Genomic DNA, 23814 nt, shown 5'->3' on the forward strand with positions numbered 1-23814 from the left:
TCTCACCCTCCTGGATGTGTGATAGCAGCCTCTCTCTCCCTCCTGGATGTCTGGTAGCAGTCTCTCTATTTCTCTCTCTCTCCCGCCGTCCCTCCATCCCCCTCCCTCTCTTTCTCTCCGTCGTAAATTAAGTTGGAGATGAGGACAGTAAAGGGATCTGGAGATGAGGACAGTAAAGGGAGCTGGAGATGAGGACAGTAAAGGGAGCTGGAGATGAGGACAGTAAAGGGAGCTGGAGATGAGGACAGTAAAGGGAGCTGGAGATGAGGACAGTAAAGGGAGCTGGAGATGAGGACAGTAAAGGGAGCTGGAGATGAGGACAGTAAAGGGATCTGGAGACGAGGACAGTAAAGGGATCTGGAGACGAGGACAGTAAAGGGAGCTGGAGATGAGGACAGTAAAGGGATCTGGAGATGAGGACAGTAAAGGGAGCTGGAGACGAGGACAGTAAAGGGAGCTGGAGATGAGGACAGTAAAGGGATCTGGAGATGAGGACAGTAAAGGGAGCTGGAGATGAAGACAGTAAAGGGATCTGGAGATGAGGACAGTAAAGGGATCTGGAGACGAGGACAGTAAAGGGATCTGGAGATGAGGACAGTAAAGGGAGCTGGAGATGAGGACAGTAAAGGGAGCTGGAGATGAGGACAGTAAAGGGAGCTGGAGATGAGGACAGTAAAGGGAGCTGGAGACGAGGACAGTAAAGGGATCTGGAGACGAGGACAGTAAAGGGATCTGGAGACGAGGACAGTAAAGGGAGCTGGAGATGAGGACAGTAAAGGGAGCTGGAGATGAGGACAGTAAAGGGAGCTGGAGATGAGGACAGTAAAGGGATCTGGAGACGAGGACAGTAAAGGGATCTGGAGACGAGGACAGTAAAGGGATCTGGAGATGAGGACAGTAAAGGGATCTGGAGATGAGGACAGTAAAGGGAGCTGGAGACGAGGACAGTAAAGGGAGCTGGAGATGAGGACAGTAAAGGGATCTGGAGATGAGGACAGTAAAGGGAGCTGGAGATGAGGACAGTAAAGGGAGCTGGAGACGAGGACAGTAAAGGGAGCTGGAGATGAGGACAGTAAAGGGATCTGGAGATGAGGACAGTAAAGGGAGCTGGAGATGAGGACAGTAAAGGGATCTGGAGATGAGGACAGTAAAGGGATCTGGAGATGAGGACAGTAAAGGGATCTGGAGATGAGGACAGTAAAGGGAGCTGGAGATGAGGACAGTAAAGGGAGCTGGAGATGAGGACAGTAAAGGGAGCTGGAGATGAGGACAGTAAAGGGAGCTGGAGATGAGGACAGTAAAGGGATCTGGAGACGAGGACAGTAAAGGGATCTGGAGACGAGGACAGTAAAGGGAGCTGGAGATGAGGACAGTAAAGGGATCTGGAGATGAGGACAGTAAAGGGAGCTGGAGACGAGGACAGTAAAGGGAGCTGGAGATGAGGACAGTAAAGGGATCTGGAGATGAGGACAGTAAAGGGAGCTGGAGATGAGGACAGTAAAGGGATCTGGAGATGAGGACAGTAAAGGGATCTGGAGATGAGGACAGTAAAGGGATCTGGAGATGAGGACAGTAAAGGGAGCTGGAGATGAGGACAGTAAAGGGAGCTGGAGATGAGGACAGTAAAGGGAGCTGGAGATGAAGACAGTAAAGGGAGCTGGAGATGACGACAGTAAAGGGATCTGGAGATGAGGACAGTAAAGGGAGCTGGAGATGAGGACAGTAAAGGGATCTGGAGACGAGGACAGTAAAGGGATCTGGAGATGAGGACAGTAAAGGGATCTGGAGATGAGGAGAGTAAAGGGAGCTGGAGATGAGGACAGTAAAGGGAGCTGGAGATGAGGACAGTAAAGGGAGCTGGAGATGAGGACAGTAAAGGGATCTGGAGATGAGGACAGTAAAGGGAGCTGGAGATGACGACAGTAAAGGGATCTGGAGATGAGGACAGTAAAGGGAGCTGGAGATGAGGACAGTAAAGGGATCTGGAGATGAAGACAGTAAAGGGAGCTGGAGATGAGGACAGTAAAGGGATCTGGAGATGAGGACAGTAAAGGGAGCTGGAGATGAGGACAGTAAAGGGATCTGGAGATGAGGACAGTAAAGGGAGCTGGAGATGAGGACAGTAAAGGGAGCTGGAGATGAAGACAGTAAAGGGAGCTGGAGATGAGGACAGTAAAGGGAGCTGGAGATGAGGACAGTAAAGGGAGCTGGAGATGAGGACAGTAAAGGGAGCTGGAGATGAGGAATTAAGTGTTGCTATATGCCTCGGACCCGGCTTAACGACCGACTGCACCACACGACCGACCGGAAGACCGACCGGAAGACCGACCTGAAGACCGACCGGAAGACCGACCGAAAGACCGACCTGAAGACCGACCGGAAGACCGACCAGAAGACCGACTTGAAGACTGACTTGAAGACCGACCTGAAGACCGACCGGAAGAAACAGTTGAAGGGTTGGAATGATTACCTCTCATATCCTATCCCCATAGTGCTCTGGTCAAAAGAAGTGCACTCTATAGGGATTAGGGAACCATTTGGGACTTTACCCTCTTCATCTTCCTTAATGTATTCTCATCTCTTTGGCTAGTTATTACGCACCTCCCAAGGATAAATCAATTCAACTGTGGTTCACTGTTGAAAACCACCTACTGTCTAGTGTCTTCATTCAAATGACTGTCCGTTTCTACTAGGTTGGCATGGCTACAGGGTCGGAGTGCAACATAATGTCCCCTATCTGGCCTTTAACAGACAGTGTAGGTTTCAGTCCAGGGAGATTTAGTGGAGTGTGGCATGGTGAGATCTTACTCCCTAGTCATAATGTTAATGCATGCATAACACTGGGCCGCATGGATAACTCACAGAAGATACATTTACAGAGGCCTTTAACATCGGAGAATTAACAGCATCTTTAACAAGGCCTTTGGACAGGACGCTGGCTTTAACTGAAAAAAATCATTCTGGATCAAACTTGAAGGAAACAACGAGCCCAGATTAAATATTGTATAGTTGGTTTGAAAAAAGGATGTTTAGTTTGAGCGAGCTATAACAGTTTTTTGGCAGATTGACTTGATGCAGCCATGCAGATATGGATAATGACTGGAAGGTTTCCTGTCTAAATTAGAGTGTACACTGAGGCACAATATTTTGTCAACTTTTTAGCAAGGTTCATTTTAAGCTCAAGTTAATGTTGGAAGTAAAATGTTATTATTACCCACAAGTTTGAGAAGAAATACCAGGAGAAACAATGATAACTTTCCAAAAAGAAGGTTCATTAAACATCGAAGCAACAGAAAATGTATTTAATCAAGTCTAGCCAAACGCTCTTATCATATGAAAGACTGAAAACGTTATTTCTTAAGTGAAGTTAATGCCATTATATCAAGTTGAGAGGCAGGACAAGGTAACAAAGCATAACATAATGGAAGGGGTGATGAGACAAAGAACAGAGCCCTTCCTTTAACTGCAGAACAGTTAGGTAACATTATGATTGGTGGTGTAGTGAAGGGGAAACGCACAGAAAACGTACCTTTTTCTAATTTTTTTTTGTGCGAGAGTTTTACCTTTACCTTTAAGCAGGAAAATTTAAAGAGAGTTGAAAGCATAGAGGAGCGTTACTTTAATCGCCGCAAACCGCGATCAGCGTTTACCCACCTATTTGTTAATGTTACCACTACATCACAGGTTCTGATTGTCATTGTGTTCCAGCAGTACTCAACACTATACTGGACTGGAGCATAAATAAAAAAGCTATTTGCAATTTATGTAACACTCATGCATTTCATAAAGATATATTGCATAGCTCTTCAACTGTTCTGCCCTTGGTGCTAAAACTGTGCTTGTAATACTTTATATACTATATATCTTACTGTTTTTGTCTTCCGTACACGTCAGACAGAAAATATGTTGTTGTTCGATCCACTTCCACATTGTTGTCAGTCAGTGTCCATTCAATGTATACACTTAAAAAGGTCAGGTCAGTTTAAAGAAGAAAAACGAACAATTCTGCAAAAAATCCACCATCTTCTAGAAAACTGCTTATAGGTTGTTTAGTAGCTAAGCCCTACAGGTATCAAAATTAGCCCCTCGTTGTTCATCAGTTCATTTTCTATCTCCATTTTGGAGTCTGTTTGTGTTTCCATCTTTTAACAAGTTACAATTGATTATAAGAGAAAACAATCATGCATTAATGATCTTCTCTTCCGAAAATGGAAATGTGTTGTGGTCGATAACGTCCTTCCTATAGAACATGAATTGGCAAAAAAAAGGGCCTGTGCTTCCGAGAGAAGAAATCCCCCCGGGTCCATATTCCTGCAGCCGAAGCCAAACTTTTGTTCCACTTCCTTTTTTTCTTTTCAATGTTATATCTTGTACAAACATCGTATCGATCGAAGATAGACTTGGGAAAGACAAGACTTCTCTACTAACGTTTTTTTTGGTAGGCACTATGCTGTACTGAGGTTGAGGTCAGGGGTCATTCTGCTGTGGGTCGGGGCCACAGAGACTCTGGGAGGAGTCTTCAGGGATGACGTCATCAGACGAACCAGAAAGGGACCACATTCTTCTTCTTCATCTTCCTCCCTCTTCCATCGTTGTCTAAAGCCTCATCATGGGAGTGGCTGAATCGCCTCAAATCCGTAGGTGGAACGTGCTGGAAATGGAAAACACAACACGAGGACATAGTTAGTTACGCAGCTGCATTTACAACAGATGGCCGTGGGACATCACGGACTCATCCAACAAAAAATAGAAAATCATTTTAGAGGTCTGAAAACATGTAATAATAAATGTTGATTTTTGGAGTTAACTGGGCTGTCTACGAGGCGAGTTATTTTGTCAACAGTGGAATTGACCTTGTTTTAGAAGTGTTGTCCCCTTATCAACAATATATACAGAGCAGAAAGAGGAGGAAGGGAAGCGCTACTAAGGTACACAATAGTAAATGTTGGTAGACAGAAGGAGATCTTTGGTAAAAGGGGTGAGTTGGTCATCAAAAAGAAAGGAGGACCAAGGCACTCTTCATATAATTAATTAAAATGCCTTTATTAGTATGGCATGTTCAATAGAAACAATGTTTTAAAAAATATATATATACAGAGCTTTCAGGAAAGTATTCAGACCCCTTGACTTTTTCCACATTTTGTTACGTTACAGACTTATTCTAAAATGGATTAAATAAATAAATACATTCTCATCAATCTACACACAATATCCCATGATGATTGGAGTCCACCTGTGGTAAATTCAATTGATTGGACATGATTTGGGATGGCATACGCCTGTCTATATAAGGTCCCACAGTTGACAGTGCATGTCAGAGCAAAAACCAAGCCATGAGGTCGAAGGAATTGTCCGTAGAACTCCGAGACAGGTTTGCATCGAGGCACAGATCTGGGGAAGGGTACCGAAACATTTCTGCAGCATTGAAGGTCCCCAAGAACACAGTGGCCTCCATCATTCTTAAATGGAAGAAGTTTAGAACCACCACGACTCTTCCTAGAGCCGGCCGATTGGCCAAACTGAGCAATCGGGGAAGAAGGGCCTTGGTCAGGGAGGTGACCAAGAACCAAATGGTCACTCTGAACGAGCTCCAGAGTTCCTCTGTGGAGATGGGAGAACCTTCCAGAAGGACAACCATTTCTGCAGCACTCCACCAATCAGGCCTTTATGATGGAGTGGCCATACAGAAGCCCGTCCTCAGTAAAAGGAACATGAGAGCTAGGGTTGTTGTTGTGACCGTATTACCGCCACAAGACAGTCAAATTCCACGTGACCATTTAGTCACGGTAATTAGGCTTCTCCAAGCTCTGATGCTGCTGCTGGTCATTAGTAGTCTACCAGATAACTGCCTGGTACTCAGCACTCTATTGTCCCTCTAATCACTCTGACATCAATGCAAATGTCATGGAATATATAATCAAACACTTCATGAGAGCCCATGAGCTCATGTTGCGAAACATTTCTATAGGCTCAAACAGAGTGATGGCCTCTACTAAAAAGATGAATTAAAGAGAGGAGGAGGATCCCATCAGCTTACTATATTTATTTCTCAACTTTCCTAATATTTAGCACATTGCTTATCTTTACAACAGGAGTATAGCCTACCTGGCTGGCATGAAAATGAACCACGGACAAAAGCGTCCTCCATTCTCTATTTGCTATAGATGTGATGTATTCTTTTCCCCTACCCGTTTCAATACAGGTGCATGATAATGGTCCATTCTAAATCAAAACTAATGTCACATCAATATATTATTTAGTACATGTAAAGACAAGATTAAATCAAGAATAGTCTGATTGGTGACAATATTAGCCGATGACTTGTGTATGATGCCCAGCATATGAAACAATGCCTTTTTTTTCTTTCAACTTTTTATAATCCTAGTCGCACACCTCATGTAGCCAAGCCAATAGGCCTATATGTTTTAATAAGGTCTGTATCACACCTCATGTAGCCTAGCCAATAGGCCTATATGTTTTGATAAGGTCTGTATCACACCTCATGTAGCCTAGCCAATAGGCCTATATGTTTTGATAAGGTCTGTATCACACCTCATGTAGCCTAGCCAATAGGCCTATATGTTTTGATAAGGTCTGTATCACACCTCATGTAGCCTAGCCAATAGGCCTATATGTTTTGATAAGGTCTGTATCACACCTCATGTAGCCTAGCCAATAGGCCTATATGTTTTGATAAGGTTTGTATCACTTCTCATCGAGCTTAGCCCATAGGCCTATATGTTTTGATAAGATCGGAATTGGATAAGGACAAGCGCAGTTGCGTCCCCAATGTGTCTGTCTTCACTTGTAGCCTGTGAGAAAGACCCAATCACGTGATGGAGAGCCATGTGAGTGAGAGGTGCTTCGAAGCACGCAGCACTCAGGGAGAAGGACACAACGGCCAATGGCCACAAAAGGCATGGATTTTAGGGTGCATTACGGGCACACAAAGGGGATCCTGCTGGGAAATTCCGAGGCATTATCAAATGCTTGTCAAATTGTGAATGAGAGACTGATGAAGTGTGTACAGCCTGCGCAAAAAAGCAAAGCAGAGCTCAGGCCTTTCAAGCAACTTTTTTCAAATCATCATTAGAGTCTCATCATGCAGCCTTACAATGTATTAAAAATCTAAACATATAGCCCAACGTTTATAAAACAACTAAATGTACATTAATAACTCTAAATTGGCTCAGTTGGTAGAGCATGGTGTTTGCAACGCCAGGGTTGTGGGTTCGATTCCCACAGGGGGCCAGTACGGAAAAATAAATGTATGAAATGTATGCATTCACTACTGTAAGTCGCTCTGGATAAGAGCGTCTGCTAAATGACTAAAATGTAAAATGTAAATTCAGCATATAGGAGGACCTATTTCTTTGTTAACCGCTCAACACAGAATTGCCGCATGTGCGCACTCCCTCAAATCGTTTGGAGAAAATATCCTTTCTATTTTATTAAACTTTGTTCAATTGTATTCTTCACACTGTGACGACCCTCCCACTCTGTCTGCCGTATTCTCTCTCTCTGTTCTTGTTTCCTTATTAGGATGCCGGTGGGCGGAGTTGGGAGGGTCGTCAGCTACATGGGAAACACCTGGGCCGGGTGTGTCCCAGGATAAATAGACCTCTTCCACATTGATTGGAGAGACTCTCTCCATGCAGACACCTTGGTTGATTTCTGTTGTGGTAGTTTTGTGGCTTTTTGGTTATTTGCTTTGGCACCTTTCAACACCTTGCATTATTACATTCAGGCATGCAAAACACTCACTTACACTACTGATTACTGATTACACACACCATTGTTCATTGTTCTTAGTTTACTTTATTTAATAAATATATATTTTCATATTCCTTGTCTCCACGTTGTCTCCCTTTTGTTGCGAACTCTGAGCCGGTTCGTAACAACACCATAAAATAATATAAAATTATGACAAGCAATTCTAAGCAAATCTTGTCTGCTAAATGAACTAGTGTAGCCCCACAGCCATATGACATAGCCAGATCAGGACCTAATATAAGGACAACTCAGAGTATGCTATTCTGTTCTTCTGAAATAGACTACATTTTCTTCATATCATGTTTCTTTAGAACTGTCTAAAATAAATAATGGATTTATTGTGAAGGTGTGGGCTATATTACATGGATTTATTGTAAAGGTGTAGGCTATATTACATGGATTTATTAGACTTTTTTATATGTAGATGTTCCAAAGGTCTGCATCAGTGGCTTGTAGGCTGTGTGGAAGCCAGGAGATGCTACATGTGTTTATGTTATTTAACAGTCAATTACTGGGAGACCGACAGTTATTTGCTTGACAATCACCGACTGATGAAATTTCGTGACCGCCACAGCCCTAATGACAGCTCACTTGGAGTTTGCCAAAAGGCACCTAAAGGACTCTCAGAACATGAGAAACAAGATTCTCTGTTCTGATGAAAGCAAGATTGAACTCTTTGGCCTGAATGCCAAGCTTCACGTCTGGAGGAAACCATGGCACCATCTCTACGGTGAAGCATGGTGGTGGCAGCATCATGCTGTGGGGATGTTTTTCAGCCGCAGGGACTGGGAGACTAGTCAGGATTGAGTGAAAGATGAATGGAGCAAAGTACAGAGAGATCCTTGATGAAAACCTGCTCCAGAGCGCTCTGGACCTCAGACTGGGACGAAGGTTCACCTTCCAACAGGACAACGACCCTAAGCACACAGCCAAGACAACGCAGGAGTGGCTTCGGGACAAGTCTCTGAATGTCCTTGAGTGGCCTAGACTCAATCTCTGGAGAGACCTGAAAATAGCTGTGCAGCGACGCTCCCCATCCAACCTGACAGAGCTTGAGAGGATCTGCAGAGAAGAATGGGAGAAACTCCCCAAATATAGGTGTGCCAAACTTGTAGCGTCATACCCAATGAGACTCGAGGCTGTAGTCACTGCCAAAGGTGCTTCAACAAAGTAGTGAGTAAAGGGTCTGAATACTTATGTAAATGTGATATTTCAGTTTTTTATTTGTAATAAATTAGCAAAAAAAATTATTTAAAAAAACTGTTTTTGCTTTGTGCATTATGGGGTATTGTGTGTAGATTGATGAGGATTTTTTATTTATTTAATCAATTTTAGAATAAGGCTGTAACGTAACAAAATGTGGAAAAAGTCAAGGGGTCTGAATACTTTCCGAATGCACTGTACAGGCTGACTGGATACCTCTAGCATGACTAATAACCTTATCAACAATAAATACAGTATATCTGCTGACTGGATACCTCTGGAAGGGACGGAGGAGAAACCTTGAGAGAGTTATGCTGCCATGAAACCATCTATCTTGAATTAACCCTTCCATCTTCAACCAGATCTCCTTTTAGAAACATCTGACAGATTTATTCCTGAGATTATTTCACAACTCCTCTCCTCTCTCCTCCTCTCCTCTCCTCTAATTTATTTCCTCTCCTCTCCTCCTCTCCTCTCTCCTCCTCTCCTCTAATTTATTTCCTCTCCTCTCCTCTCCTCTCCTCTCCTCTCCTCTCCTCTCCTCTCCTCTCCTCTCCTCTCCTCTCCTCTCCTCTCCTCTCCTCTCCTCTCCTCTCCTCTCCTCTCCTCTCCTCTCCTCTCCTCTCCTCTCCTCCCCTCTCCTCTCCTCTTCATATGTATTGTGTGCCAGTCTGGCTGACTGTCAGTTGCAGCTGAGATTACACAAAAGCCATTTTCTGTGTGAGTGAGAAATGGCGTCTTTCCTGAGGAGAGAATCACAGAACAGAACAGAACAAGTCCGCATCCCAAATGGCACCCTATTCCATACATAGTGCTTAAGCCATGATGAAAAGTAGTGCACTATATAGGGCATAGGGTGCCAGAGTCCTACTGACTCTGGTCTAAAGTAGTGCACTATATAGGGCATAGGGTGCCATTTGGGAGGAAGACCCAGCCAGAGCTGTAACACTCCCATTAACCTACAACAGTACTCTGCTGCTAATAGAGCTACTTAAAGTGACATAGAGCCACTGTACTGACATTTCACAAGGCCTGGCCAGTGAACTAGTATCAATGTCACATTGGACCGCGGTTCAGATGACAGGACGATACTGTACCGAGGACTTTTTACCCTGCCAAAGCTGGAAATGGACAATCTTTTGCATGAAGTGCCCTGCAGGGTGATCCAGACAGTGTATACATATAATGGACTGGGGAGATGGCCATGAATACATTACATCTAATGGACTGGGGAGATGGCCATGAATACATTACATCTAATGGACTGGGGAGATGGCCATGAAAACATTACATCTAATGGACTGGGGAGATGGCCATGAATACATTACATCTAATGGACTGGGGAGATGGCCATGAATACATTACATCTAATGGACTGGGGAGATGGCCATGAATACATTACATCTAATGGACTGGGGAGATGGCCATGAATACATTACATCTAATGGACTGGGGAGATGGCCATGAATACATTACATCTAATGGACTGGGGAGATGGCCATGAATACATTACATCTAATGGACTGGGGAGATGGCCATGAATACATTACATCTAATGGGCTGGGGAGATGTCCATGAATACATTACATCTAATGGACTGGGGAGATGGCCATGAATACATTACATCTAATGGACTGGGGAGATGGCCATGAATACATTACATCTAATGGACTGGGGAGATGTCCATGAATACATTACATCTAATGGACTGGGGAGATGGCCATGAATACATTACATCTAATGGACTGGGGAGATGGCCATGAATACATTACATCTAATGGACTGGGGAGATGGCCATGAATACATTACATCCAGCAGGATCTAGAATCATCAAAAGCTTCAAGAACTAACGTTTCATTTTGGAGGTGAGAAAGGAGGTTAAGTGGGGAAGAAATGCTGTTGTCCTTAATAGGTATTCTAATATGGAGTGGCTATGGATCTCACTTTTCTGGACCCCTCTTCCCGACAGCTAAAGGTTCCAACGCTTCTGTTCATGTGGGGGGATTCTGTACTCCCAGTCTCTGCTCTATTCATAGAGAACAGGCTACTGCCAGTCTCTGCTCTATTCATAGAGAACAGGCTACTCCCAGTCTCTGCTCTATTCATAGAGAACAGGCTACTGCCAGTCTCTGCTCTATTCGTAGAGAACAGGCTACTCCCAGTCTCTGCTCTATTCATAGAGAACAGGCTACTCCCAGTCTCTGCTCTATTCATAGAGAACAGGCTACTGCCAGTCTCTGCTCTATTCGTAGAGAACAGGCTACTCCCAGTCTCTGCTCTATTCATAGAGAACAGGCTACTGCCAGTCTCTGCTCTATTCATAGAGAACAGGCTACTCCCAGTCTCTGCTCTATTCATAGAGAACAGGCTACTGCCAGTCTCTGCTCTATTCATAGAGAACAGGCTACTCCCAGTCTCTGCTCTATTCATAGAGAACAGGCTACTCCCAGTCTCTGCTCTATTCATAGAGAACAGGCTACTGCCAGTCTCTGCTCTATTCATAGAGAACAGGCTACTCCCAGTCTCTGCTCTATTCATAGAGAACAGGCTACTCCCAGTCTCTGCTCTATTCATAGAGAACAGGCTACTGCCAGTCTCTGCTCTATTCATAGAGAACAGGCTACTGCCAGTCTGCTCTATTCATAGAAAACAGGCTACTCCCAGTCTGCTCTATTCGTAGAGAACAGGCTACTGCCAGTCTGCTCTATTCGTAGAGAACAGGCTACTGCCAGTCTGCTCTATTCGTAGAGAACAGGCTACTGCCAGTCTGCTCTATTCGTAGAGAACAGGCTACTGCCAGTCTGCTCTATTCGTAGAGAACAGGCTACTGCCAGTCTCTGATCTATTCATAGAGAACAGGCTACTCCCAGTCTCTGCCCTATTCGTAGAGAACAGGCTACTCCCAGTCTCTGATCTATTCGTAGAGAACAGGCTACTGCCAGTCTGCTCTATTCGTAGAGAACAGGCTACTGCCAGTCTGCTCTATTCGTAGAGAACAGGCTACTGCCAGTCTCTGATCTATTCATAGAGAACAGGCTACTGCCAGTCTGCTCTATTCGTAGAGAACAGGCTACTGCCAGTCTGCTCTATTCGTAGAGAACAGGCTACTGCCAGTCTCTGCTCTATTCATAGAGAACAGGCTACAGCCAGTCTCTGCTCTATTCGTAGAGAACAGGCTACAGCCAGTCTCTGATCTATTCGTAGAGAACAGGCTACTGCCAGTCTCTGCTCTATTCGTAGAGAACAGGCTACTGCCAGTCTCTGCTCTATTCGTAGAGAACAGGCTACAGCCAGTCTCTGATCTATTCGTAGAGAACAGGCTACTCCCAGTCTCTGCTCTATTCATAGAGAACAGGCTACTCCCAGTCTCTGCTCTATTCGTAGAGAACAGGCTACTGCCAGTCTCTGCTCTATTCATAGAGAACAGGCTACTCCCAGTCTCTGCTCTATTCGTGTAGAACAGGCTACTCCCAGTCTCTGATCTATTCGTAGAGAACAGGCTACTCCCAGTCTCTGATCTATTCGTAGAGAACAGGCTACTCCCAGTCTCTGCCCTATTCGTAGAGAACAGGCTACTCCCAGTCTCTGATCTATTCGTAGAGAACAGGCTACTCCCAGTCTCTGATCTATTCGTAGAGAACAGGCTACTGCCAGTCTGCTCTATTCGTAGAGAACAGGCTACAGCCAGTCTCTGCTCTATTCATAGAGAACAGGCTACTCCCAGTCTCTGCTCTATTCGTAGAGAACAGGCTACTCCCAGTCTCTGCTCTATTCATAGAGAACAGGCTACAGCCAGTCTCTGCTCTATTCATAGAGAACAGGCTACTGCCAGTCTCTGCTCTATTCATAGAGAACAGGCTACTGCCAGTCTCTGCTCTATTCATAGAGAACAGGCTACTCCCAGTCTCTGCTCTATTCATAGAGAACAGGCTACTCCCAGTCTCTGATCTATTCGTAGAGAACAGGCTACTCCCAGTCTCTGCTCTATTCATAGAGAACAGGCTACTCCCAGTCTCTGCTCTATTCGTAGAGAACAGGCTACTCCCAGTCTCTGCTCTATTCATAGAGAACAGGCTACTGCCAGTCTCTGCTCTATTCATAGAGAACAGGCTACTCCCAGTCTCTGCTCTATTCGTAGAGAACAGGCTACTCCCAGTCTCTGCTCTATTCATAGAGAACAGGCTACTCCCAGTCTCTGCTCTATTCATAGAGAACAGGCTACTCCCAGTCTCTGCTCTATTCATAGAGAACAGGCTACTGCCAGTCTCTGATCTATTCGTAGAGAACAGGCTACTCCCAGTCTCTGCTCTATTCATAGAGAACAGGCTACTCCCAGTCTCTGCTCTATTCGTAGAGAACAGGCTACTCCCAGTCTCTGTTCTATTCGTAGAGAACAGGCTACTGCCAGTCTCTGCTCTATTCATAGAGAACAGGCTACTCCCAGTCTCTGCTCTATTCGTAGAGAACAGGCTACTCCCAGTCTCTGCTCTATTCATAGAGAACAGGCTACTGCCAGTCTCTGCTCTATTCGTAGAGAACAGGCTACTCCCAGTCTCTGCTCTATTCGTAGAGAACAGGCTACTTCAAAGCTGAATCAATGTCTACAAGATCACATAATGATAGTATTCTATATAACAGAACAGAATATAATAGTATAGAATAACGTTACAGGAAGACAAAAAAAACACCACCTAATTTCTTATGACATTTTAGGATGGTCACATTTTACTTTCATGTGGACATAATTAAAAAGCGTTTGCCACTATGCTACAGTTTGTTAGCAGTATCTGCTCAAAAATTCACTCACTGTAGGATACTTCCAAACAACACTGTAGGCTACTTCCAACCAACACTATGGGCTACTTCCAAACAACACTGTAGGCTACTTCCAACCAACACTATGGGCTACTTCCAAACAACACTGTAGGCTACTTCCAAACAACCCTGTAGGCTACTTCTAAACAACACTGTAGGCTCCTTCTAAACAACACTGTAGGCTCCTTCTAAACAACACTGTAGGCTACTTCCAAACAACACTGTAGGCTACTTCCAAACAACACTGTAGGCTACTTATAAACAACACTGTAGGCTACTTCCAAACAACACTGTAGGCTACTTATAAACAACACTGTAGGCTACTTCCAAACAACACTGTAGGCTACTTATAAACAACACTGTAGGCTACTTCCAAACAACACTGTAGGCTACTTCTAAACAACACTGTAGGATACTTCCAAACAACACTGTAGGCTACTTCCAAACAACCCTGTAGGCTACTTCCAAACAACACTGTAGGATACTTACAAACAACACTGTAGGCTACTTCCAAACAACCCTGTAGGATACTTCCAAACAACACTGTAGGATACTTCCAAACAACACTGTAGGCTACTTCCAAACAACCCTGTAGGCTACTTCCAAACAACACTGTAGGATACTTCCAAACAACACTATGGGCTCCTTCCAAACAACCCTGTAGGCTACTTCTAAACAACACTGTAGGCTACTTCCAAACAACACTGTAGGATACTTCCAAACAACCCTGTAGGCTACTTCCAAACAACACTGTAGGCTACTTCCAAACAACACTGTAGGCTACTTCCAAACAACACTGTAGGCTACTTCCAAACAACACTGTAGGCTACTTCCAAACAACACTGTAGGCTACTTCCAAACAACACTGTAGGCTACTTCCAAACAACACTGTAGGCTACTTCCAAACAACCCTGTAGGCTACTTCCAAACAACACTGTAGGCTACTTCCAAACAACACTGTAGGCTACTTCCAAACAACACTGTAGGATACTTCTAAACAACACTGTAGGCTACTTATAAACAACCCTGTAGGCTACTTCTAAACAACCCTGTAGGCTACTTCTAAACAACACTGTAGGCTACTTCCAACCAACACTATGGGCTACTTCCAAACAACACTGTAGGCTACTTATAAACAACACTGTAGGCTACTTATAAACAACACTGTAGGCTACTTATAAACAACACTGTGCAGTCGTGGCCAAAAGTTTTGAGAATGACACAAATATGAATTTTCACAAAGTCTGCAGCCTCAGTTTGTATGATGGCAATTTGCATATACTCCAGAATGTTATGAAGAGTGATCAGATGAATTGCAATTCATTGCAAAGTCCCTCTTTGCCATGCAAATGAACTGAATCCTCCAAAAACATTTCCACTGCATTTCAGCCCTGCCACAAAAGGACCAGCTGACATTATGTCAGTGATTCTCTCGTTAACACAGGTGTGAGTGTTGATGAGGACAAGGCTGGAGATCACTCTGTCATGCTGATTGAGTTCGAATAACAGACTGGAAGCTTCAAAAGGGTGGTGCTTGGAATCATTGTTCTTCCTCTGTCATCCATGGTTACCTGCAAGGAAACACGTGCTGTCATCATTGCTTTGCACAAAAAGGGCTTCACAGGCAAGGATATTGCTGCCAGTAAGATTGCACCTTAATCAACCATTTATCGGATCATCAAGAACTTCAAGGAGAGCAGTTCAATTGTTGTGAGGAAGGCTTCAGGGCGCCAAAGAAAGTCCAGCAAGCGCCAGGACCATCTCCTAAAGTTGATTCAGCTGCGGGATCGGGGCACCACCAGTACAGAGCTTGCTCAGGAATGGCAGCAGGCAGGTGTGAGTGCATCTGCACGCACAGTGAGGCGATGACTTTTGGAGGATGGCCTGGTGTCAAGAAGGGCAGCAAAGAAGCCACTTCTCTCCAGGAAAAACATCAGGGACAGACTGATATTCTGCAAAAGGTACAGGGATTGGACTGCTTAGGACTGGGGTAAAGTCATTTTCTCTGATCAATACCCTTTCCGATTGTTTGGGGCATCCGGAAAAAATCTTTTCCGGAGAAGACAAGGTGAGCGCTACAATCAGTCCTGTGTCATGCCAACAGTAAAGCATCCTGTGTGGGGTTGCTTCTCAGCGAAGGGAGTGGGCTCACTCACAATTTTGCCTAAGAACACAGCCATGAATAAAGAATGGTACCAACACATCCTCCGAGAGCAACTTCTCCCAACCATCCAGGAACAGTTTGATGACGAACAATTCCTTTTCCAGCATGATGGAGCACCTTGCCATAAGGCAAAAGTGATAACTAAGTGGCTCGGGGAACAAAACATTGATATTTTGGGTCCATGGCCAGGAAACTCCCCAGATCTTAATCCCATTGACAACTTGTGGTCAATCCTCAAGAGGCAGATGGACAAACAAAAACTCACAAATTCTGACAAACTCCAAGCATTGATTATGCAAGAATGGGCCCATAAGTTAATTGACAGCATGCCAGGGCGGATTGCAGAGGTCTTGAAAAAGAAGTCAACACTGCAAATATTGACTCTTTGCATCAACTTCATGTAATTGTCAATAAAAGCTTTTAACACTTATGAAATGCTTGTAATTATACTACACTATTCCATAGTAACATCTGACAAAAATATCTAAAGACACTGAGGCAGCAGATTTTGTGAAAATTAATATTTGTGTCATTCTCAAAACTTTTGGCCACGACTGTACACCTCAAGATCTAAAGAAAATGAATATCCTCATGAAACTGATTGAGATCAAATGGTTGGTATTCAGATGTCATGTGGACGTTTGATTGACATTGAGAAATGTGAAGAGAGGGGTACCACAACAATGTGTGTCTAAAGTAGAGGTAAAGAAACACATGAACGTGATACGGATCTTTAGCTCTGGGGACAAGGGATCCAGGGGTCTGTTCGGGGGGGGGGGTTTACCAACCGATCCACAGCCTCCGCCATTCTAATAGGGCATCAGGCCAGTCAGAGTATCCCACACCTCAGCAGTGAATCTAAAGATACTGACAGGTTGTTGAAAACAGACAACTTAACGCTGCAATGACATGGTTCTAATACAAGTCTATTAGGAGGGCAGGTCTGGGACAGATTGTGGCTGGAGGAAAGTCCATCTGCATAGGAGCATCTACTATGGCAGCCCTGTTATTGGCAAAATATCTGATCTGATTGGTCAAAAGACCAATTGGTGGCAAAAGGATCAGAATTGTGCTGCCTGTGTAAACCAGCCTCACTCAAATGTGTGTACTGTGTATGTTTTATGTCTGTTCTTATCCTTCTACTGTAAGCCAAAGCGCCAAATACACATTTCCATTCTGTGTAAACAATAGACAAGTCTATCAGCTAGCATGCTAGTAGACACCCATATACTTCCAGTCATTGCGCTAACGCTAGTTAGCATTGGCTCCCTCTTAACTTCCTTCATACTGGACACAGAGACGTAAAAATGGTATCCACAAGTTCTCCTGACTCTGGGGGATTAGATAAAGGGCCTCATTGCCAAAATCCCAAAGTATCCCTTTAACATGTAAATGTCTATAACAACATTCAGTCAAAGTATCCCTTTAACATGTAAATGTCTATAACAACATTCAGTCAAAGTATCCCTTTAACATGTAAATGTCTATAACAACATTCAGTCAAAGTATCCCTTTAACATGTAAATGTCTATAACAACATTCAGTCAAAGTATCCCTTTAACATGTAAATGTCTATAACAACATTCACTCGCCAGACACCTGTTACAGGAGGAGAGAGACATGTTGTTGTTTATCGCTATTTATGTCTTACAGAGCCATCATGTTTATCTGTCACTGTCTCTGGTCACAGGCAGCAGCATCCTGCCTCAAGCCTGACCTGGTTGCCACGGCAACACGCTCCACCAATAAACCATGGAAACCAGGAAGAGTTCAAGCCAATCTACAGCCGCCCCCGTGTGATTGACAGATTTACGGGCCATATCATTGGCCAGCTAAATCAAGCTCTCTGGAATGGGAGAGGTTTTTACTAGCCAGTTCTTTCCGCCTGGTTTGGGCTCTCAAATGAAAACGATTTACAATACTGTTGATAGATTGATTGGTCCGCAGTAAAAAGGCTCTGATCAAGCACTATTGGTTCTCTCTCTCTGTGTTTAATCTCGGTCTGAAAGCAGCATTATGCAGAGCAGCAGAAGATATCTCTGTCTGAAAGCAGCATTATGTAGAGCAGCAGAAAGGTATCTCTGTCTGAAAGCAGCATTATACAGAGCAGAAGAAGTTATCTGTCTGAAAGCAGCATTATACAGAGCAGCAGAAGTTATCTCTGTCTGAAAGCAGCATTATACAGAGCAGCAGAAGTTATCTCTGTCTGAAAGCAGCATTATGCAGAGCAGCAGAAGTTATCTCTGTCTGAAAGCAGCATTATACAGAGCAGCAGAAGTTATCTCTGTCTGAAAGCAGCATCTCCACGTCCATGTCATTATACACTAGCCTGACACACCACACCACCTCCATGACATTATACACTAGCCTGACTCCCCAGACCACCTCCATGACATTATACACTAGCCTGACACACCAGATCACCTCCATGACATTATACACTAGCCTGACACACCAGACCACCTCCATGACATTATACACTAGCCTGACACACCAGACCACCTCCATGACATTATACACTAGCCTGACACACCAGACCACCTCCATGACATTATACACTAGCCTGACTCCCCAGACCACCTCCATGACATTATACACTAGCCTGACTCCCCAGACCACCTCCATGACATTATACACTAGCCTGACACACCAGACCACCTCCATGACATTATACACTAGCCTGACTCCCCAGACCACCTCCATGACATTATACACTAGCCTGACATACCAGATCACCTCCATGTCATTATACACTAGCCTGACTCCCCAGATCACCTCCATGACATTATACACTAGCCTGACTCCCCAGACCACCTCCATGACATTATACACTAGCCTGACTCCCCAGACCACCTCCATGACATTATACACTAGCCTGACTCCCCAGACCACCTCCATGACATTATACACTAGCCTGACTCCCCAGACCACCTCCATGACATTATACACTAGCCTGACATACCAGATCACCTCCATGACATGTTACCTTAGAAAGTCTGGAGCTTTAGAGATCATGTTCTCAAAGTCAGAGAAGGAGAGCTTGCTGTCCCCGTCGAGGTCAGCCTCCTCCATGGCCTTGCTACAGACCAGATTGACCTCTTCAGGGGTCAGCTCTCCTTTAGTCAGCCGGTTCAACGTCTTCTCCAGATCCTCCTTACACAGGAAGTTATCCACGTTAAAATCTGACACACAGGAAAGAGGAAGAGATTAAAAAACAGTGGGAGAAAGGAGATGAAGAGATTGAAATGGGAGAAATGAAGAGATTCAAAACTTGTTTGAATGGCGCAGGACAGAATGGGTTGGAAGCAGTTTGCTGATGGCCTATGTTCCACAAGAAATTCAAAAAGCCGAACTAAATAAGTTACTAAATAACTAAATAAGTAACTCAGTAAGCAAGATAAAAACAGAAGCTAACAAAATAAGTAACTAAATAACAAAATAAGTAACTAAATAACTAAATAAGTAACTAAATAAGCAAGATAAAACAGAGTAAGTATGAGTCAGAGTCCTAGTTGTCATCAGACAGACAGACAGACAGACAGACAGAAAGACAGACAGACAGACAGACAGACAGGAGTTATTTAACAGACAGACAGACAGACAGACAGACAGACAGACAGACAGACAGACAGACAGAGTAAACACACTCTCAGTCAGTACTAACCATAGGAGACATACTAGTCTCCTCAGTACTAACCATAGGAGACATACTAGTCTCCTCAGTACTAACCATAGGATACATACTAGTCTCCTCAGTACTAACCATAGGATACATACTAGTCTACTCAGTACTAACCATAGGAGACATACTAGTCTCCTCAGTACTAACCATAGGAGACATACTAGTCTCCTCAGTACTAACCATAGGAGACATACTAGTCTCCTCAGTACTAACCATAGGAGACATACTAGTCTCCTCAGTACTAACCATAGGAGACATACTAGTCTCCTCAGTACTAACCATAGGAGACATACTAGTCTACTCAGTACTAACCATAGGAGACATACTAGTCTACTCAGTACTAACCATAGGAGACATACTAGTCTCCTCAGTACTAACCATAGGAGACATACTAGTCTCCTCAGTACTAACCATAGGATACATACTAGTCTCCTCAGTACTAACCATAGGAGACATACTAGTCTACTCAGTACTAACCATAGGAGACACACTAGTCTCCTCAGTACTAACCATAGGAGACATACTAGTCTCCTCAGTACTAACCATAGGAGACATACTAGTCTCCTCAGTACTAACCATAGGAGACATACTAGTCTCCTCAGTACTAACCATAGGAGACATACTAGTCTACTCAGTACTAACCATAGGAGACATACTAGTCTACTCAGTACTAACCATAGGAGACATACTAGTCTACTCAGTACTAACCATAGGAGACATACTAGTCTACTCAGTACTAACCATAGGAGACATACTAGTCTCCTCAGTACTAACCATAGGAGACATACTTGTCTCCTCAGTACTAACCATAGGAGACATACTAGTCTACTCAGTACTAACCATAGGAGACATACTAGTCTACTCAGTACTAACCATAGGAGACATACTAGTCTCCTCAGTACTAACCATAGGAGACATACTAGTCTACTCAGTACTAACCATAGGAGACATATTAGTCTCCTCAGTACTAACCATAGGAGACATACTAGTCTCCTCAGTACTAACCATAGGAGACATACTAGTCTCCTCAGTACTAACCATAGGAGACATACTAGTCTCCTCAGTACTAACCATAGGAGACATACTAGTCTCCTCAGTACTAACCATAGGAGACATACTAGTCTCCTCAGTACTAACCATAGGAGACATACTAGTCTCCTCAGTACTAACCATAGGAGACATACTAGTCTACTCAGTACTAACCATAGGAGACATACTAGTCTCCTCAGTACTAACCATAGGAGACATACTAGTCTCCTCAGTACTAACCATAGGAGACATACTAGTCTCCTCAGTACTAACCATAGGAGACATACTAGTCTACTCAGTACTAACCATAGGAGACATACTAGTCTCCTCAGTACTAACCATAGGAGACATACTAGTCTCCTCAGTACTAACCATAGGAGACATACTAGTCTCCTCAGTACTAACCATAGGAGACATACTAGTCTACTCAGTACTAACCATAGGAGACATACTAGTCTACTCAGTACTAACCATAGGAGACATACTAGTCTACTCAGTACTAACCATAGGAGACATACTAGTCTCCTCAGTACTAACCATAGGAGACATACTAGTCTCCTCAGTACTAACCATAGGAGACATACTAGTCTCCTCAGTACTAACCATAGGAGACATACTAGTCTACTCAGTACTAACCATAGGAGACATACTAGTCTCCTCAGTACTAACCATAGGAGACATACTAGTCTCCTCAGTACTAACCATAGGAGACATACTAGTCTCCTCAGTACTAACCATAGGAGACATACTAGTCTACTCAGTACTAACCATAGGAGACATACTAGTCTCCTCAGTACTAACCATAGGAGACATACTAGTCTACTCAGTACTAACCATAGATTTTAAAAGCATATATGGTCTTCAGTTCTCTTGGAGCCGTTTCGCAGAGAGCAGAGAACATGTCTACAAAGTCATTGAAGCTCATGTTGCCTTGTCCGTCCTCAGAGAAGACTTCCACGATGCGGTGTCTGAAAGGGTTCTCCTGTAAGAAGGAGCAGAGGGACAGGAACAATCTGAGTCAGTACTGTATACAGGGCATTATGGGTATTGTAGTAGATCATGAGTGAGTCAATACTGTATACAGGGAATTATGGGTGGTGTAGTACATCATGAGTGAGTCAGTACTGTATACAGGGCATTATGGGTGTTGTAGTACATCATGAGTGAGTCAGTACTGTATTCAGGGCATTATGGGTATTGTAGTGGTGTGAGGGCTGTGCTTTGGCAAAGTGGGTGGGGTTATATCCTGCCTGTTTGGCCCTGTCCGGGGGTATCATCGGATGGGGCCACAGTGTCTTCTGATCCCTCCTGTCTCAGCCTCCAGTATTTATGCTGCAGTAGTTTATGTGTCGGGGGGCTAGGGTCAGTCTGTTACATCTGGAGTATTTCTCTTGTCTTATCCGGTGTCCTGTGTGAATTTAAATATGCTCTCTCTAATTCTCTCTTTCTTTCTTTCTCTCGGAGGACCTGAGCCCTAGGACCATGCCTCAGGACTACCTGGCATGATGACTCCTTGCTGTCCCCAGTCCAGCTGGCCGTGCTGCTGCTCCAGTTTCAACTGTTCTGCCTGCGGCTATGGAACCCTGACCTGTTCACCGGACGTGCTTGTTGCACCCTCGACAACTACTATGATTATTATTATTTGACCATGCTGGTCATTTATGAACATTTTAACATCTTGACCATGTTCTGTTATAATATCCACCCGGCACAGCCAGAAGAGGACTGGCCACCCCTCATAGCCTGGTTCCTCTCTAGGTTTCTTCCTAGGTTTTTGGCCTTTCTAGGGAGTTTTTCCTAGGGAGTTTTTCCTAGCCACTGTGCTTCTTTCACATGCATTGCTTGCTGTTTGGGGTTTTAGGCTGGGTTTCTGTACAGCACTTTGAGATATCAGCTGATGTACGAAGGGCTATATAAATACATTTGATTTGATTTGATTTAGATCATGAGTGAGTCAGTACTGTATACAGGGCATTATGGGTATTGTAGTAGATCATGAGTGAGTCAGTACTCTATACAGGACATTATGGGTATTGTAGTAGATCATGAGTGAGTCAGTACTCTATACAGGGCATTATGGGTATTGTAGTAGATCATGAGTGAGTCAGTACTGTATACAGGACATTATGGGTATTGTAGTAGATCATGAGTGAGTCAGTACTGTATACAGGGCATTATGGGTATTGTAGTAGATCATGAGTGAGTCAGTACTGTATACAGGACATTATGGGTATTGTAGTAGATCATGAGTGAGTCAGTACTCTATACAGGGCATTATGGGTATTGTAGTAGATCATGAGTGAGTCAGTACTGTATACAGGGCATTATGGGTATTGTAGTAGATCATGAGTGAGTCAGTACTGTATACAGGGCATTATGGGTATTGTAGTAGATCATGAGTGAGTCAGTACTGTATACAGGGCATTATGGGTATTGTAGTAGATCATGAGTGAGTCAGTACTGTATACAGGGCATTATGGGTATTGTAGTAGATCATGAGTGAGTCAGTACTGTATACAGGGCATTATGGGTACTGTAGTACATCATGAGTGAGTCAGTACTGTATACAGGGCATTATGGGTATTGTAGTAGATCATGCTACAGGTACTACTAAGAGGAATATGGAGTCTCAACCATGACTGTGATGTAAATAGATTCAGAGTAAAGTGCTGTGTCCCACTATAGCAGATCTTCACGAGGTCAGTAGGTGACAGAACAGCCCCAGACATCACACACTGCAGATGCCAAGTTTGGTAACAGAATGACACCACCAGCAGCACAAACCGTCGTTCTGTTACCTAACTTTGTATCTGCACTATTCAAGTAAAGGTGGAAGTTGTTAAAAGTCGTCCTTGTGCATAAACTTGTACGGTTTGTTGAACTTTGCAATCATTGTTTTTGTGTTTGACATACATTTGAGACAGCATCATTCTGTCACCGTGGAATTACATTGAGTCTCAGCATCATTCTGTTACCGTGGAATTACATTGAGTCTCAGCATCATTCTGTCACTGTGGAATTACATTGAGTCTCAGCATCATTCTGTTACTGTGGAATTACATTGAGTCTCAGCATCATTCTGTTACTGTGGAATTACATTGAGTCTCAGCATCATTCTGTCACTGTGGAATTACATTGTGTCTCAGCA

At 43.8% G+C, this 23814-nt stretch overlaps 1 protein-coding gene across 1 annotated transcript in view; it reads right to left on the reverse strand.

Moving 5' to 3' along the window:
- Positions 1-3287: 3287 nt before the first annotated feature.
- LOC106588009 (calcium and integrin-binding family member 2) overlaps positions 3288-23814 on the reverse strand; it is a 59811-nt gene continuing 39284 nt past the window's right edge. Inside the window, exons 4-6 of the mRNA XM_045708670.2 lie at positions 21501-21648; positions 18942-19137; positions 3288-4651 (exon numbers count right to left, since the gene is read on the reverse strand). Coding sequence (XP_045564626.1) covers positions 4630-4651; positions 18942-19137; positions 21501-21648 — 366 coding nt within the window. The 3' untranslated portion in view covers positions 3288-4629. The remainder of the gene's footprint in view (positions 4652-18941; positions 19138-21500; positions 21649-23814) is intronic.

This window comes from Salmo salar, chromosome 26, assembly GCF_965601325.2.
Source record: "Salmo salar chromosome 26, fSalSal1, whole genome shotgun sequence".
NCBI classification, from domain to species: Eukaryota; Metazoa; Chordata; class Actinopteri; order Salmoniformes; family Salmonidae; genus Salmo; species Salmo salar.